This window comes from Nicotiana tomentosiformis, chromosome 10 (genome assembly GCF_000390325.3).
Source record: "Nicotiana tomentosiformis chromosome 10, ASM39032v3, whole genome shotgun sequence".
NCBI lineage: Eukaryota > Viridiplantae > Streptophyta > Magnoliopsida > Solanales > Solanaceae > Nicotiana > Nicotiana tomentosiformis.
In genome coordinates, this window is record NC_090821.1 from 11,020,430 (window position 1) to 11,038,184 (window position 17,755).

Consider the following 17,755-nt stretch of genomic DNA (forward strand, 5'->3'; position numbering starts at 1 on the left):
GATTTCTTTTCTTGGATAACCTTTTTTGATATCTTGAATGGCTTTGCTTTTGGAGCAATTTGTCTGTCAGAAAGAATCACAACTGGTAAGAGCCTTTTGTACGATGTGCACACTTCATAGTCATTGTTCGGTACAACAGAGAATCCTTGATTAACCTTGAGGTTATCTTTACTTGTTTTACTCGAATAGGCTGACAAGAGTCTTTGGGTGGGGGGGGGGGGAGGCCTTTGCATGAATCCTCAATGCATGTTGACTGTAAGAACTGAGTGTGGTGGCCAAATTTATTTTGTGCAACTGAAAAGCTGGTAGTAGATTTTGAAATCTTTTCTTGCTTGTTTTGACAAGGATTGACTCAGAGTAAATCACACAATGATGCAAAGAAACAAGTATTAACACGAAATGCCCCTATCGGAATGACAAAAGGAAGAGTTTTTTTTATTCTTTTTTTCTTTTTATTTTGCGGTAACTAGCCTTAATGATCATGACATGCATTTTGGACTTAACGGTCTGATCTATCAAACTGACCAAATCTTTCCTTTTACCATTCTTATGAGTTTGAAGTCGGGCTTGTTCGTGCCAATCCTTTGCATTAGCTTCACGACTCACTATCGACTAATTGTGTCCCGAGGGGTTTTCACCAACAAGTCTCTCATTTATTCATCTCTGCTTACCATCGTCTTACTGTGCCCGTGAGGGTTTTCACTAGTAAGACTCTCTCATTTTTTCTTCTTTATTTTTCTTTTTCTTTTGCTTTCTAGTGTGAGCAACTGACAATGTTCAATGTTACGTGACAACCATTGCTCATTGCATGCTTCTCTTGGCATTCTTGAAAGCATATCGGGAGGTCTTTATTCGGAAGGTTTTTGGATAGGGTTAGAAATAAAGGACGACATAAGGCTCAAAGTACACTCAAAATGAGTTATTGTAGACTTACAACTCTTGGAATCGACTCTTTCAAAAGTGGAATAAAATCTTTGTCCCAGTTTCTGATACTGGGGATTTTTGGATTTTTTCTTTTCTTTTTTCGTTTGAATTCTTATTTGGTTGGACCGAACCGTGTAAGGCTGCCTACGTATTCTTTTTTTTAAAGGAATCATGTCTAACATAGTTCAAACATCTGACCTAACTATTATTTTTTCATCTTTCTTTTTGCTCTCTTTTTTTTATTTTTTTCTTTTGTTTTTTTCAAAACAAGTTGCCCAACTTCTATTTTCTAGGGCATGGACCTTTGACTATTCTTTTTTTTTCTTTTCACTTGTACTTTCTAAGAGTTGCCCCAATTTGGTCTTTTGGGGCATGGACTTTTCTTTTTTTTTTTTTTTTTTTGAACTTTTGACTCTAAACTTAATTCCAAAAGAGGGTGGTCAAAGAAAATAAAACAGGCTCAAAAAGGGTAATAAAGGGTATAAAGTATTTGGATAGCAGAAAAAGGGTCTCCTAGCCTCGAGAAGGCCAATTATAGTATTCTTTCGTGATCACAACATTGATGAACATGTTGCTTTTTGGTTCTTTTTCAGTGTAAAGCTGTATGAGTAATACTTTCCTCGCAGTTAATGACCCTTGTCAATTTGGGTGACTTTTCTTCGATTTTGTCTTGATGTAGAAGATACATTTTGCCAATAAACTGATCCATTTTAAGTTGACTGGGATACACCTTCTTTTGAAAAATACTTTCTATCTCTTAGTGCTAAACAAACTTCAACTCGTCCGATTATCCTTAAGCTCGATCTTCTCAATGATTCAAAAAGTAGAGATCCTTAACTATTATGAGCATGACTGCTTTTGTTCCATGTAAACTTGGTTCATGAATGTCTCTATTCATCTTCAAAAGTGTCTCTTTCTCAGTTATCCAATTCAAGACTAAATCAGTTTTCTAAGATCTGACCCAAAATTTCGCATGCATGTCATGTCACTAGAACTAGCGTGAAAAAAACTATGTACAAAAATGGACACAAAATGATTGACTACTTTTTATTGAATAAAGGATAGCAGGGTCCGATAACACAAAAAGAAGAAGAAAAGAAGACAAAATAAGCTACCATGGCTAAAAGAGGAGTGACTCTCCAGTTGCTAAGCGACATCTTAGCCACACATTCGCACATCAGCATTACTACGGCATTTAACCGTTTTGATTGCTTTGGATTCAACACTCAAATTTTGACAATCATCCCGAGCAGGCCATGTCCTATTGCTCAAATCTGGTAAAGTCAACCCCACATTTGCCTCCATTTTTGATTTTTCACCACCAAATTGCCTACTTGCCTTTTCGTGACCTTGGATCAACAACAATGGTGCTTGTTCCATTAGTTGAGAAGATGTTTTTATTTCTGAGAGATCTAGGATTTGTTTTGTGACTTGCCATCGCAAACCAACAAACTGACCACCTTTGACTAGCTTTTATTTCAAAACAACAAACATGTTAGAATAAACGCTCTTTTTTTTGGTTTTGTTGTTTTTTTTGTTTTTTTTTTCTTTAAAACCATTCGATCGAACCTGATGTGGGTTGCCTACGTATCATGTGGGAACATGAATCAGATCTTGCGTAGTTCTGGAGGATTATGAATAGGTAAATAAGCTAACACTTTTTTTTCCTTTTGAAAACACTCAGACAATGAAAGCATTAAGAAAAAGAATATGTACTTTTTGCAATTTGTTTTTTGGTTAAATTTTCGAAAGAAAGGCTTTTAAAGAGGAAAGAAAATATTTTTGGATTTTTGATTTTAGTTTTTTTGATTTTTTTTGTTTTTGAAATTTTTTGAAAAAAAAGACTTCTAAAGAAGAAAGAAAATATTTTTTGTATTTTTGATTGTTTTATTGAATTTTGGGAAAAAGGCTTCTAAAAAAAAAGTAGAAAATATTTTTTTGGATTTTGATTTCATTTGTTTTCTTTTTCTAATGAAAGACTCCTACAAATAAAATATTTTTTGGTTTAAAAATTTTCTTATATTTTATTTGTTTGGGATTTTCTAAAAAAAAGGCTCCTAAAGAAGGAATTAAAGGAAAATATTTTTAAATTTTTAAAAAATAGGGGCCGGAACCGATTAGGTTTGTCTACGTATCTCACATCCGGTGAGAATCAGACCCGCGTAGTTCTGCCAGTTTTGACAGAACATGGAAAATATGACTTTTGAAAACATTGACTTATTTTCTTTCTCTTTTTTTTCAAAATTTCGATAGAGTTTCGAAATATTTCAAACATCTATCTATCACTCTTGATTTTTTTTTTTTTTTTGATTTTTTTAAATTTTATTTCCCTATTCTAGAAGCCGGTCAACATGCAAGCCGAAACAAACAGATGCGCAAGTAGCGCGTAAGATGCATCAGGATGGTCTTTTAAATTGGGTACACCTGTCCTAGACGGACCCAACCCCTGTGTTGACTCTCCAAAGTCAAATGCACGTGATGCAAACAAATGTACTTACTAAAGATCTGGCATGAGGTTATGTCATTCTAGGTTTGAACCCTGGTGTATTGTTCTAGACCTGGCTAACCCGAGCGGACAACTCGAGCCGGGGAGGAGGGGGGCAGCATACCAGGAATACAGAAGTTTCACCGGCTTTGCAACTTGTCTGATCCTTGTTATAAAATTAGGGTATGACTTTAACAGAAAAGAAGCCACGCGAAGCGCACGTTTCCCAGAAGATTTTGAAGACTTAGAGAGAAGAAGGGTGTCGTAACAGTTTTATATACAGTTCACGGCAATATTAAAGCGATAAAGAGCGGCAATTAGCACATTAGGCCCAAACATGTAATATCAGACAATCACAAGAAAGCCAAGCATAACAGTTATTCTAAACTCGAATTCTGAACTATGAACCAGAGATTATGGGTTCTTGTTCCCCAGCAGAGTCGCCAGAGCTATCACACCTCCTTCTTCCCGAGAGGATAGAGAGTATTTCCAATTTAAGTGACATTAATCGAAATGAGATTATTTATTCAATTCAGAGTCGCCACTAGGAATAATTTTTATGGTGTCCCAAGTCACCGGTTTATTTTAAATCCCAAATCCAAGAAATTGACTCTTATTTATGGTCTGCGAACACAGAAGACCGGGTAAGGAATTCCGTTAACCCGAGAGAAGTTGTGAGGCACTCCCGGATTTTATGATTTTAGCACAATCGCTAAACTATTATTAATTGGCCTAATTATCTGATTTAATACATTTTTAAAACCTATTGTGCATTTTTAACCTTTTAAACCACTTTTAGTATTTATAAAATTATTTCTCGAACAAATCATGATGTCGTACACTTGTCATTTTGGTACACATTGCAAATCGCGCCACGTAAAACGTACCCACGATTTACAACATGTTTATTTTTATTATTACTTGAAGTTATGGTCGAGTCACGTGAAACACACACTCGAATTGGGGATTACGTATCATGACTATGCCACGGGAATCGTACCCATAGTCACGATAATTTATTAATCGCGCCTAAAGCAAGCTACGATCTTCATGAATTATTTGTCTTAAACTAATTTGAGATTACATTGTGAGGCCAAGAGAAGTATGGAAGGCATTTGTGGGTGAAGTCAAGCTAACTAGTTATGTAAACAAGGACGAGCCAGCTCTTATTGAATCGGGCTGGCAAGACTTGATTCATTAACTTAAACTAACTTAAATTCTAAATGGGTGGGCTAGTAAGTGACTTTATTGCTATGCCTCATATAGTCATATGTGTAAAATGTCTCAAGTGATACCACAAAGATGAACCTTTGATTCCAATTAATTCCCACGACCCAATTGTTATCATCAGTAGCCCATGTCATACAAAATAATAGTTAAAGACCAAATATCTAATTCTTCTTTGTAACTAATTTATCGTGAAAAATCAAATAGAACTCTAGTACCTAACAGATTAATGTCCTAACATACTAAATCCAAATCCCATTTTATCAAATCTATTATCACAATTAAGAGAACAAAATAACTAATATTAAGAAAAATGAATTAACTAATCAAACTAACAAGATAAAAGCATGCTATCACAGAAGAATAATTAAACATCCACCAAGCTTACTTAATAGATTTAAACTAACGATTTTCACCCTCACAACTTAAAGGTATAAACCAACGGAATATTATGAAAATGAACAAAACCAAATAAAATAACAACTAAAATCATGCTGACCTAAAATAGGCACAAGCTAATAGAAAATAAACACCAAACTATAATAAGCAAAAAGAAAACTAGAAGAACTAACGAAATGTAGGAAACAGACCTTTTTATAACTTTCAAAATATCAAAAAGCTTCTCATCTGGTTTACAAAGAGGATCGAGCCGCCGATACCAGACACACATAGACCCGCTAACCAAAGACCACACAAGAACCTCGAAACTCGCTGGGAAAATTCGTCGCAAAACTTCGACTCAAAAAACATAACTGTGCGAGGAACTCGACAAAAATGCTGTTGTTTATGTGCAAACGGGACTGCTCTAAGGTGATGTTTAAAGGCATTTTTTGTAGCTAAAAATTGATGAAAAATCAGCTGGGTTTGAAGAGGAGAAAGGAGCTATTTTTTGGAGGTCTTTTAAGGGTATTTTTGGAGCTCTAGTCACCGGTTTCCATGGAGTTCTTCATGGGTTTTAAGGGTGTTTTAAGTGGTGGAGAAGATGGCCGTTTTTTATGGAGGTTTAGAGGAAGAGGATGAATGTATGGTGAGGAAGAAGAAGAGAGCAGCTGCCTTTTTCCTCTCTGTGTTTTCAAGTGTCCTCTTTTCGTCTGTCCAAGTGAGGTTCTTATATAACATCAATTATGTGAGTATTCTTGGAGAGCAAGAAACAATTTTGGATAGGAAATGGGAACCGACCCAAGACGTGTGATGCGCGTGTGAGAATAAGGACGAGTCTGTAAATCCTTCGCGTCCACTTGTTAAAAGATCAATTCAAAAAATGTGAATCTTGAGTATGAGAATGTGCATGTGTATATTTGGAAAAAAGACAAAATTAGTTAAAAGAAATCTTTGCTAAATGTCACTTTTCCATTGGCTTCTTATTTTATTCTTTTTTTTTAAGGTAATCTAAAATTTAAATTACTACACTAATATTTTAAACCAGATAAAATATAAGAAACTACTAAGAAAAGTTATAAAATTATTAGTCTTATCAAATTAGAAGAAACATATATTTTTTGTAAATTTTCTTTTCTTTTTACAAATAAAACACAACTAATATCTAAAAATGTGACTCTTTTTGTACGATTTTAATTTTATCAAATAAACCTACTAAAATAAGTGAAATAAAGATTAAAATATATAGATTAAATTTAAAATTTATTACAACTAAAAAGTGTTGAAAAATCCCAAATATAGTCAAAAATTAGGTGCTCAAAGGGGTTGTCTACACAAAAGTCAAACTCGGTCAACTCGTACAACTTAAAATCTAACCTTGAGACTAAGTGCCCTAGTTATATCCGAAACTCCCCCGAAACCAAACTAACTGACCCCACAAGTCATATAATTAAAAATACACATATGTAAAGCATTAAGTAGGTGAAACATGGCTGAATACACAAAACAACAGACCGGGTCATTACATTCTCCCCCTTTTCAACAAACGTTCGTCCTCTAACGAGTTTAGATTCATACATGGGGTCTCAAAAAGGTGAGGATATTTGCTCTACATCTCCTGCTCGATTCCCAAGTAGCCTCCTCGACCGACTGACCTCTCCAATGAACCTTCACCGATGCTATATTCTTCGACCTCAACTTTTAAACTTGCCGATCCAAAATAGCCATCGACTCCACATCATAAGTCAAATCTCCATCCAACGGCACCTTGCTGAAGTCTAATACATATGACAGATCCTCATAATACTTCCGGATCATGGAAACATGATGCACTGGGTTAAATCCCAATAAACTAGGTGGCAAGGCATGTCTATAGGACACCACTCCAACTCTCTCTAGCACCTCAAAAGGACCAACATACCTAGGGCTTAACTTGCCCTTATCACCGAACCTCATCACACCCTTCATGCGTGAAACTCTAAGTAGAACCTTCTCACCCACCATGTATGCCACATCACGGGCCATCGTGTCTGCATAACTCTTCTGCCTAGACTGCGCTGTACAAAGCCGTTCCCGAATCAACTTCACCTTCTCCAAAGCATCATAAACCAAATTAGTGCCCAACAACCTAGCATCCCTAGACTCAAACCAACAAACCGAAGAACGACAACACCTCCTATATAAGGCTCATATGGAGCTATCTAGATACTCGACTAATAGTTTTTGTTGTAGGCAAACTCTGCTAACAGTAGAAACTACTCCCATGATCCCCCAAAATTAGTAACACATGCTCATAACATGTCCTCCAATATCTAATAGTATGCTCTGACTGTCCGTCCGTTTGGGGATGAAATGTCATGCTCAACTCGACCTGTGTGCCTTACTCATGCTGCACTGCTCTCCAAAAATGTGATATAAACCACATGCCTCAAAGAGTAAGTAGTCATGAATGGAATGAAGTGTGCAGACTTGGGCAGTCTGTCCACAATGACCCACACAATATCAAATCTCCTCAAGGTCCGTGGAAGCCCAACTACAAAATTCATAGTGATACGCTCCCACTTCCACGCCGGAATATATAGCCTCTGTAGCAAACCACCCAGCCTCTGATGCTCGTACTTCACCTGCTGAGAGTTCAAATATCGAGTAACATACTCAATAATATCCTTCTTCATCCTCCGCCACTAATAGTGCTTTCTCAAGTCCTGGTACATCTTTGCGGCACCTAGATGAATGGAATACTGCGAACTATGGGCCTCATCAAGTATCAACTCTCACAACCCATCCACATTAGGCACGCAAATACGGCCTTGAAGCCTCAATACCCCATCATCATCATCATCATCAATAGTAACCTCCTTAGCATCACCATGCTGCGCCGTGTCTCTTAGGACAAGAAAATAGGGATTATCATACTGACGTGCCTTGATACGCTCAAACAAAGAAGAACGTGATACACTAGGCTCCAAAATATCCATCCTCACGAACATGTTGGCCAAAGCCTGAACATCCAAAGCTAATAGTATCTCCCCAATTGGCCTTTCCCGGATGATAAATGATGGTAATATCATAGTTCTTTAGTATCTCTAACCACCTCTATTGCCTCAAGTTTAGATCTTTTTGCTTGAATAAGTGCTGGAGACTCTTGTGATCCATGAACACCTCACAAGAAATACCATAAAGATAGTGCCGCTAAATCTTAAGAGCGTGAACAATGGCTGCCAACTCTAAATCGTGCAATGAGTAGTTCTTCTCATGGGGCTTCAACTGAAACGAAGCATAAGTAAAACCTCTGCCATCATTCATCAATACACAACCAATGAAAATCCGTGAAGCATCATAATAGACTGTATAAGAACCCGATCCCGAAGGTAAAACTAGAACTGGAGCTGTAGTCAAGACAATCTTGAGCTTCTGAAAGCTCTCCTTATACTCATCATACCACCTGAATGGGGCACCCTTCTACATCAATATAGTCAATGTGGATTCTATAGATTAAAACCCCTACACGAAATGGCGATAATACCCAGCGAACCTAAGGAAACTCCGAATTTCAGTAGTAGTAGACGGTCTGGGCCAATTCTGAACTCCCCCAATCTTCTTCGGATCCACCTTAATCCCCTCACTGGACACCATGTGGCCCAAGAATTCCACCAAGTCTAACCAAAACTCGCACTTGGAGAATTTAACATATAACTTCTTCTCCCTCAAAGTCTGGAGCTCGATCCTCAAATGTTGCTCATGATCCTCCCGACTGCGAGAATACACCAATATGTCATCAATGAAAACTATGATGAAGGATTCCAGATAGGGTTGAAACACACTGTTTATCAAGTGCATGAAAGCTTTGGGACATAGGTAAGCCCAAACGACATCACCAAAAACTCATAATGGCTATAGCGGGTCTGAAAAGTAGTCTTCGAAATATATGAAGCCTAGATATTCAACTGTTGATACCCCGATCTCAAATCAATCTTTGAGAATACCTTAGCACCCTGAAGCTGGTCAAATAAGTCATCAATATGCGGTAGTGGTAACTTGTTCTTGATAGTAACCTTGTTCAACTGCATGTAGTCAATGCACATCCTCATAAAACCATATTCTTCTTCATAAATAGAACCGGTGCACCCCAAGGTGACACACTAGTCCCGATGAAACCCTCATCAAGCAATTCCTGTAATTATTCCTTCAAGTCCTTCAACTGCACTTGCGCCATGCGATATGGTGGAATAGAGATGGGTTGAGTGCCTAGCACCAAATCAATACTAAAATCAATATCACTATCGGGTGGCATGACCGACAGGTCTTTAGGAAACACAAATAAAGTGCAAACCAATCAAAACATACTCAAGAACCCATAATTTATCAATTAGAAATAATTCTCACCCCCCACGAAAAGTCAAAAAACGTCAATCCTAGGCCCATGCACCCGGATTCTGAAAATTCTTAAAAATATATATTACCCCTAACTTATATAGACTATATCTAGAAAATCATCCAATTTCGTCCTTGAATAGACCCCTAAATAAAAGATTTACCATTTCTCAACTTTGGGGCTCAAAACCCCAATTTTCACAATTCAAACACGGATAAAAAGGATAACCATCAGAAATAATCATGGATAAACATCAAAATAAAGGTTATATAGTACCCCGAGCTCTAAAACTCAAAATATGCTCAACATACTACAATGCACCGTCTGCCAATTTAAAACACTGCCCAGATGATTTTTGTTCATCGCCTTCGTGAGACACCTTCGCATTCACGAAGAGCAATTTTTTGCATTGACCAGTCAACCCAAATTTTCTTCTTCTTCTTCGCGGGGCCTTCTTTGCGTTCGCACCAGAAACAAGCAATCTTTCTCAACATGGAAATTGGCATAACTCTCTCATACGACCTCGGAATTCGACGATTCTTTTTGCTATGATTCCGAAATCATGATAAGGATCTAATGGCTTAATCAAAATATAAATTAGATCTTATTATTTTACCCTTTATGTCCAAAGAAACGATTCCGAAACATCAAATAAGAGCATGGCACAACCCAAACCCATCCGAAACGTATCAGAATCTAACCAAAACTTGCGAAAAAGTCCAAAATAATCATACAAACCTGTTGAAACTTTTAAATCATGAATTCAAGCTAGTTAAGTCCACTACTTGACCATCGTCAACTTAAATTTTTAAGCTTAACTAGTATGCAACTCAAGTATCTGAATCACTCTTAAACACCTCAGAATGGAAACAAATTTCACACACAAGTCCAATATGACAACAAGAACCTGCCCCAAGGCTCAGAATATCAAATGAGATCCGATATCACCAAAGTCCACTCTAAGTCAAACTTAGCCAATTCCAACACCTTCAATATGCCAACTTTCGGCAATTACCCTCAAAATTACCTAGGCACCTCAGAAATCAAATCTGGGCATACCCCCCCAAGTATAAATCACCATACAGATCTATTGAAACCATCAAAACTCTAATTCGAGATCATTTATGTAGAAGTTAAACCTTAGTCAACTCTTCTAACTTAAAGCTTCCAAATTGAGAATCACTCTTCCAAATCAATCCTGAAACATTCGAACATCGAAACTAACCATACACGCAAGTCATAATGCATCATATAAAGCTATTCAAAGTCTCAAACAATCAAACGGAATGCTGAAGCTCAAAATGATCGGCCAGGTCGTTACAATACTAATTTGGTGCCAGTATTTTTGCACTGCGGATTTCAGTGCCACATGCACCATGCCGCGGTGACCTAGGCTCCGGTCAGATGGTTTTTCCCAAAAAAGTTGCAATTTCTTCTTTCAAACATGCCAAAACTCACCTAAGCTTTCCGGGACCCCGTACAATCATCCCAACTAGTCCGTATATCCTATAAAAACTTGTCCATGGTCTCAAAAACATCTGAAACATCACCACTAGTAATCAAGATCCAAACCAAATTATGAACTTTCTTAAGCTTTTCAAGTTCCAATTTCACAAGATAGGTCGGAATCACTCCTAAACTCTTTGGTTTACCTCCAAACTATTCTATTAAGTCTAAATAACATATATGGACTTATCCGAAGTCTCAAAACGTGAAGCGAAGTGTAACAACACGAAAGCAAATCCCAAGTCAAGCTTATGTACTCTAAGTTCTTTAAAATTGGCAACTTTCAACTTAAAGCGCCGAATCAACTTCGGGCCACCTAAGACCCGATCCGAAAATACATACAAGTCAAAAATTATCATATGAACCTATTGGAACCCTCAAATCTCAATTCCTAGTCCATTTATCCAAAATATTAACTTTGGTCAACTCTTTTAATTTAAAGCCTCTAGTTGTCAAAGTGTTCCAAATAACTCACGGACCTTTCGAAACTTGAACCAATCATACATGCAAGTCATAAAGTATCATATGATCCTATTCGAGGTCTCAAACTATGAAATAAGAATATATAACTCCAAATGACTTGTTGGTTCATTATATTCTCCCCCACTTAAACATATGTTTGTATTCGAACGTACCAAGAGTTATTCTAAAGCCATCAAGTATCTATATAGACTCATCATACACATTATCATGAGTGATCTCGTGTCACCCACATTTATATAAATCTATTAACACATCTTGTCTGAAGATTTCTCCTTCAATTTTAGCTTATAAGCCTCTAAACCCAACTTTAATACCTAGAAATTCCCCCAAGATCCGATTCTTGTATATATACAATATATCAATCCCAATAACCTGTATGGAGTCATAAATTTACTTTCAAGATATAACTACTTGATATATCCATAAATCATATGCCCATAGCAATATGTTTTGACTGCAATAACTGCTTATTGTCAAATCTGATATTAGTAAAAATACCCCATATGAAATAGAATTTTTTTTTCAAGCCTTTACAGTACTTCTAATGATGAAATAAACTTTTAGAAACTCACAACCACCCATCATCACGACAACTCATGGATTTCCCTCGTTCGTTAAGAATCGTTGCCTGTTCTAGGCTGCCTGAAAGCATTCTTCTTTCCGCTATACTTTATCCAAACTTGATCGCGCTAATTCAAGTCCCGTTAGCTTCATCTAATGTGGTACAAGCTTCCCGACCAACAAGTCACACAAAATTTAACATGGAACCTCAATTGTCATAGTTTGTGCACCATACAAGCAATAACCCATATATGACAAATCTATGAAAAAGAAACTTCTCACCCAATGAATCCCCGTGCCTGTGGTGTTCTTTCAGTAAGTCTATAAGTATCTATACAACTTACTCCATCTATGAATTATGCAACAATTAAGCTAACTCAATCTGAGTCAGCTCGTGCACCTTAATCACATGTCATAACTGCCATAGTCATATGGTGTGCTATCACTCTATCAAATTTGATGTTAGAAAGTATCCCATTTAACTATAACCTTTTCGGATGACATATCTATATGACACCTTGCGCTATATAAATAAATCTGACCCGCCGTAGAGTACACATCCTTAATAGTCGTACTAGTAAATATTCATATTAATTCCACATTCTTCTAAAGTAGGTAATAAGCCTTCCATAAGCTACTACGAACCCATTCTAAGTTTCACTCATGGACTCAAAAGTAATGTTTAAACCATCGGTCTCAACTATGAATATATATCATGTAACCCGTTATCAACCCAATTATCAAGAAACTACTTCCACACCCTTTCCTTTATTGTCCTCCATTCGTGCCAGTCACACAAGATCTGCTATAACCTCGTTTAACTCAATATATCAAATATACAGGTCCTTGCATATCTAAAGTCATTACCTAACTTGCTCATCATCCCAACACAGAAAAATAATGCTAACAACCTTATGAACTCTTTTCCTCAAACCAAGACCTTCAAGATGGAAAATGTTACTATACTTAGGAAGATTACAACACATCAAATATCGGGAATCCCGAACTTTGTGAAGCACAAATCTTCTCAACTCACCCATCAAAATCCAACCTCTATACCTTAAAAGTGCAAGATTTCTCATCCTTGTGACCTATATATGCCTACTCAAACAAAATTTTGAAGTTACACTTGCAAGCATCTAAAAATGTGCCATACCATAAATCTTTCCTTGTCGGACAACTAGCTATCGCATAATTGTCATAGCATTTAGTTGAATTGTCCATAGACCCTATCAACAAGCATCCTCTACAACATATTATCTTTCTTAATGATACTGAAATCAGTACTACTATATTTCTTAAGCAACTCGAATCATCCGTGCTATCTCAAATCCAATCCTTCTGCTCGAAGATGAACCGCGACCTTTTCAAAGCAACCAAACCTCACATGACTCACCATATCCAGCATGATGCCATTTCTACGTACACAAGTATAGTTATTAACTCCGAATTACAAGTAGGATAGTCCCCTCACAAGCTCTCCATTGCCTAGAAGCATACAATTTAGCTCAACTCGTGAGTCAATCACAATCATGCAATATAATCTCCAAGCCTGTAAGAAATTTTTAACTTTAAAGTCATGGTCAACACCATCTTAAGCTCTTAGGAACTCATTTATACATAATCCAATCCATTGGAACTGAATGTCTCCATGCTAACCAAGTCGCATGGACTGTCAAACCCAAAAGTCCTACCACAATAGTTCCTGTATTACACTATTATACCAAAGAAACATATCATTTCTATTACCATGCCGGTCCAAGCCACTACTATACTCACCCAACTTCTTTAGATTACTCTTGACCCACTTTTAAAGCATCACTTTTCTTTTCTAATACACTATGGTCTTTAACCAAAACTTACACCAAGTGATTTCGATATGGAACTATGCCATCCTAATATTCGTTAGCCTTTATTTCCCTTCATGCACACAAAATTACCTCAAACCAAGATGATTGTTCTATAGAGCCCTCCAATGAATTGGAAATTGTTCTTTTCATCTCTCTAATGCTACATTGTAGAATCAACAATGATATTGAAGTACTCAAAGTCCTCATCATAGTCCAATACAAATCTCAAATTCTTAACCAAATAAAGTATCTGGTAAATCCTTAATTATCACATTGGAACTTTAACCCACTAGAACCATATCTCGGGAGTCACCCACTTTGCTCTAGTCCCCGATGCATAACCAAACATGGTGAACAACTTGTGCTCTGTTAGCACATGATTTCTCTAAATGGAGCAACCTCTTCCTTAAGCAACTGAGTGAATCCTTTCTCCTTGCACATTATATCTACAAAGAATATCAAATCTAAGTTATTCAACAATCTCCATGTATCAATAAAGTGTAGTACATTACATCCGGCAAATTCCTTGGCCAATTCATTCTTGATGTCACCCTTCTCAAGTCATAACTAATGCATAAGCATACCTTAGTCCATAAAGTACAACAACACATGTCTATATGATCCAATCATAGATGGTAAGCTCCCACACTTGGCTCAAATCCATAATCACATCATCCGAGAACCTAGACTAAGTTTTTCTCCTTAACTTCCATGACCTTTCACTATTACTCAACTAAATTACTCATAAGCCCATGTCGTACTAATCATAACAAGATCCAAATTATGTGCCAAATGCATACTTATACTTATGACAGACATGGCATCTTCCTTATGCGATCTAAACTCTCACCATAGCAGTTTACTGGATAGAAAGGAAACTATTCATAGGAACCCCTTAAGGGATCACAAAACCTCAAACCTTCTCACAGGGGATGTTCATCCTCAATTAAACATCTTTCTATGAACTTACCATGGTTACAACCTCTATGTATGATGGTAGGCTATAATCACGTATTTTAGCCAATTAATGCACTCTAATTCACTACACTTTAATTGTGTTTGAGCTTTAATTACTAGTATTTTGTACTTATTGTGTGTTTTATGTCTTGTAGGAGTGATTTCGAGTTATGTAGATGTTGTGGAACTAATTCGAGCTATTTGGAGCTTTGAAGTTTGAGTAAAATACCAAAGGATTAATCCGGGATCGTGTTCGGGGGTTGAGGATCACTTATAGACGTCAAAAATCAAGGAAGAAGAAACAACTGAAGAAATGCACTAGTGCGACGCACTGGGCAACTCATAGTGCGACACACTAGGGTAAATTTATGTCAGAAGATTGACAAAGTTCAGAGGATGGGTTTCTGAGGTCTGACAGAAAAATACACTAATGCTAGGCATAGTGCATGGCATAGTGCGTATCATCAGTACAAAATTCTGTCAAACAAGCTAAGTTTAGAGAGTTTACGACCAAGACAAAGCACTAATGCTACGCACTGGGTGAAGCACAGTGCGATGCATAAAAATCAATAAGTTTGCAAATATTTCTATTTCGGCTAGGAAAGGGAGATTTCATCTAGGCCCGATCCTACTTGGTATAAATACATGGAAAACCGTTATTTTCTGGACTTTTGACATACTTTAGACCTAAGGAAGCTAAGGAGGAGTTGGAGGAGCAAAAGCATAAGGATTTCATCATTCCTTCTTCACTCAAGATCCGAGTTTGGTTTGAATTTATGTTTTCCTATACTTTTATTATATTTGTGATGAATTACTCCATATCTATGGAGTAGTTCTCTTTAGGGTTTGATGGATTTGGTGTATTGACGATTGTTTGTGGATTATAACTCTAGTTTTATATATTGAAGTATTTTTGGATAATTTAATTTTTGCATCTATATTCACTAGTTCATGTAATCGAGAGAGGCATAACTTGTGATATCTTTACATTATATTGTTGGTTGAGTTCATTAATTCTTCTAAGTAATCAAAAGAGGCTAGTTGAATCATTGATTAAACCTAGTTAGGAGACTAATAGAAATAGGTTTTCCTAAAGACCAATCCACTACGCATTCTTATATATCTTCACGTGCTTAAATTGGTTCATCTCGTGAGGTTAAGACTTAATCGAGAGAGGAGTTTTTGATGAACGTTTGAACTTATAATTGAGTGAATTCGAGAGACTCACTTAAACATTAGAAGTGAATTATCTAGAGTTAGATCCCAAACAATTATCTAGCACCTATCCCATCAAAACCCTATCTTCTCTCATTGATAACCTTCTTTGTTTGTTCCTTGTTGCGATTGTCATTAGTCAATAGCTTTAGACTCTTAGTTAATTTTAGTTATTAATCATATAAATCTCAATTGTTGATTCTCCCGGACAACAACCAAGTTAGAAACTACGAGAATACTATTTAAATCTAATTCATGTGGATACGATATTATACTATACTATATTTGATTAGCGAGCATAATTTAGGTGTGTGTTTCGAGCTCGTCAAATTTTGGCGCCGTTGTCGGGGATTGACAATCAACAATGTTTGAAATAGTTTGTAGTGCTAATTCAGGAATTATTCTTTTTATTTTATTTTATTTTTCTCTTTTTATGTTTAGTATTGTTGACTGTGCGCAGGTTACAAGTTTAGATTGGTGCATGAATCGAGCCTCTACGAAGGAAGCGCTACCAAACGAGCCAGAAATTGAAAAACAACTGCGACAGCTGAGGAAGGAAAGAAATCTCACCGAGACGTTAGAAAAGGTTGGGCAATCCTCAACCAAAGAAGATATGGCTGGAAACGGTGGGGATAATATAGATTTGGATGCGAGAGAAGCAGCCTAACAACGACAAAAAGCTGCACGGGATGCTGAGGAAGCAGCTATTAGAGATGCACAGATTATCTATGAAGAAAAGAGGGGTTGGAGAATTGATCAAAATCAACCCTTGGCTGCAGATCAGTTTGGAAATATATCTCCCATGCCTGGGAGACCACTTGGCGATTATGCTAGACCGGTTTATAATCAGGGACTATCGAGTGTTAGACCACCTCCCATTGCAGCTAACAACTTTGAATTGAAGCAAGGGTTGCTTCAAACCATTCAGAATTGCTGTGTCATCAGAGGGAAGCAAAATGAAGATCCAAACACACAACTAATGGACTTCGAGGAGATTATGAACATCTTTCAATACAATGGGGTGTCACAAGATGTAGTGTACTTAAGCACATTTCCCTTTGAAGACCAGAAAATTCTTTGATAAATATTTATCCTCAGATAAAACGGGAAAGTTTAGAAGAAAAATCCAAAACTTCTTCCAGAAAGATACGGAAACTGTTTTTGAAGCATGGGAGAGGTTTAAGGAGATTGTTTGAAAGTGTCAACATAGCGGAATTGAACTCTGGATGCAACTCCAGGACTTTTGGGATGGGTTGACACCGGCCTCACATAGAACATTAAGCAATGTAGCTGGAGGCCCATTGATGAAGAAGACTCCAGAGGAGATAGTCACAATTCTTGACGAGTTATCTGAAGATGCAAATCACTGGCCCTCTGAGAGTGCTAAAAGAAGAAGATCAACTGGTGTTCACCAGGTTGATGCTAACACATCTGTGCAGGTACAACTTGATGCTATGGCCAAAGCGATAAGGAAGATGACCTTATCCTCAATACAAAATGAGCCTCATGCAGCATGTGATATATGTGGACGAGGACACCCTACTCATGAGTGTCAAGCCTTAACCGAGGAAATAAATACTGTGGGAAATTACAATTTCAATGCAATGGGTCAGAGGCACCCCGGTTTTTCATGGAGTTCACCTGGAGGTACTACCAATGCTTGGCAGCAAAATAACTCTAGACCACAGGGACAAGGAGCTCTAGCATACTAAAATTAGCAGAGGCAGTAATTTCAGCCTCAACAGCCCATTCAACCTGGTCTAGAGGATCTAATGAAGGCTTTCATTATCAAGA

The 17,755-nt window shown here is 37.1% G+C and overlaps 1 protein-coding gene and 1 non-coding gene across 2 annotated transcripts; both read right to left on the reverse strand.

The window, feature by feature from the left end:
- Nucleotides 1-6,715: 6,715 nt before the first annotated feature.
- Nucleotides 6,716-8,085, reverse strand: LOC138899751 (uncharacterized). Its single transcript, XM_070186441.1, has 3 exons — nt 7,840-8,085; nt 7,442-7,638; nt 6,716-7,151 (listed from the first exon to the last, which is right to left on the reverse strand). The coding sequence occupies exons 1-3, from the start codon at nt 8,083-8,085 to the stop codon at nt 6,716-6,718; spliced, it is 879 nt and encodes a 292-aa protein (XP_070042542.1).
- An 8,985-nt stretch (nt 8,086-17,070) lies between these two features.
- Nucleotides 17,071-17,177, reverse strand: LOC117274005 (small nucleolar RNA R71). The gene has a single exon (XR_004504063.1). It is a non-coding gene; the product is annotated as a small nucleolar RNA R71 (small nucleolar RNA).
- Between the last annotated feature and the right edge of the window lie 578 nt (nt 17,178-17,755).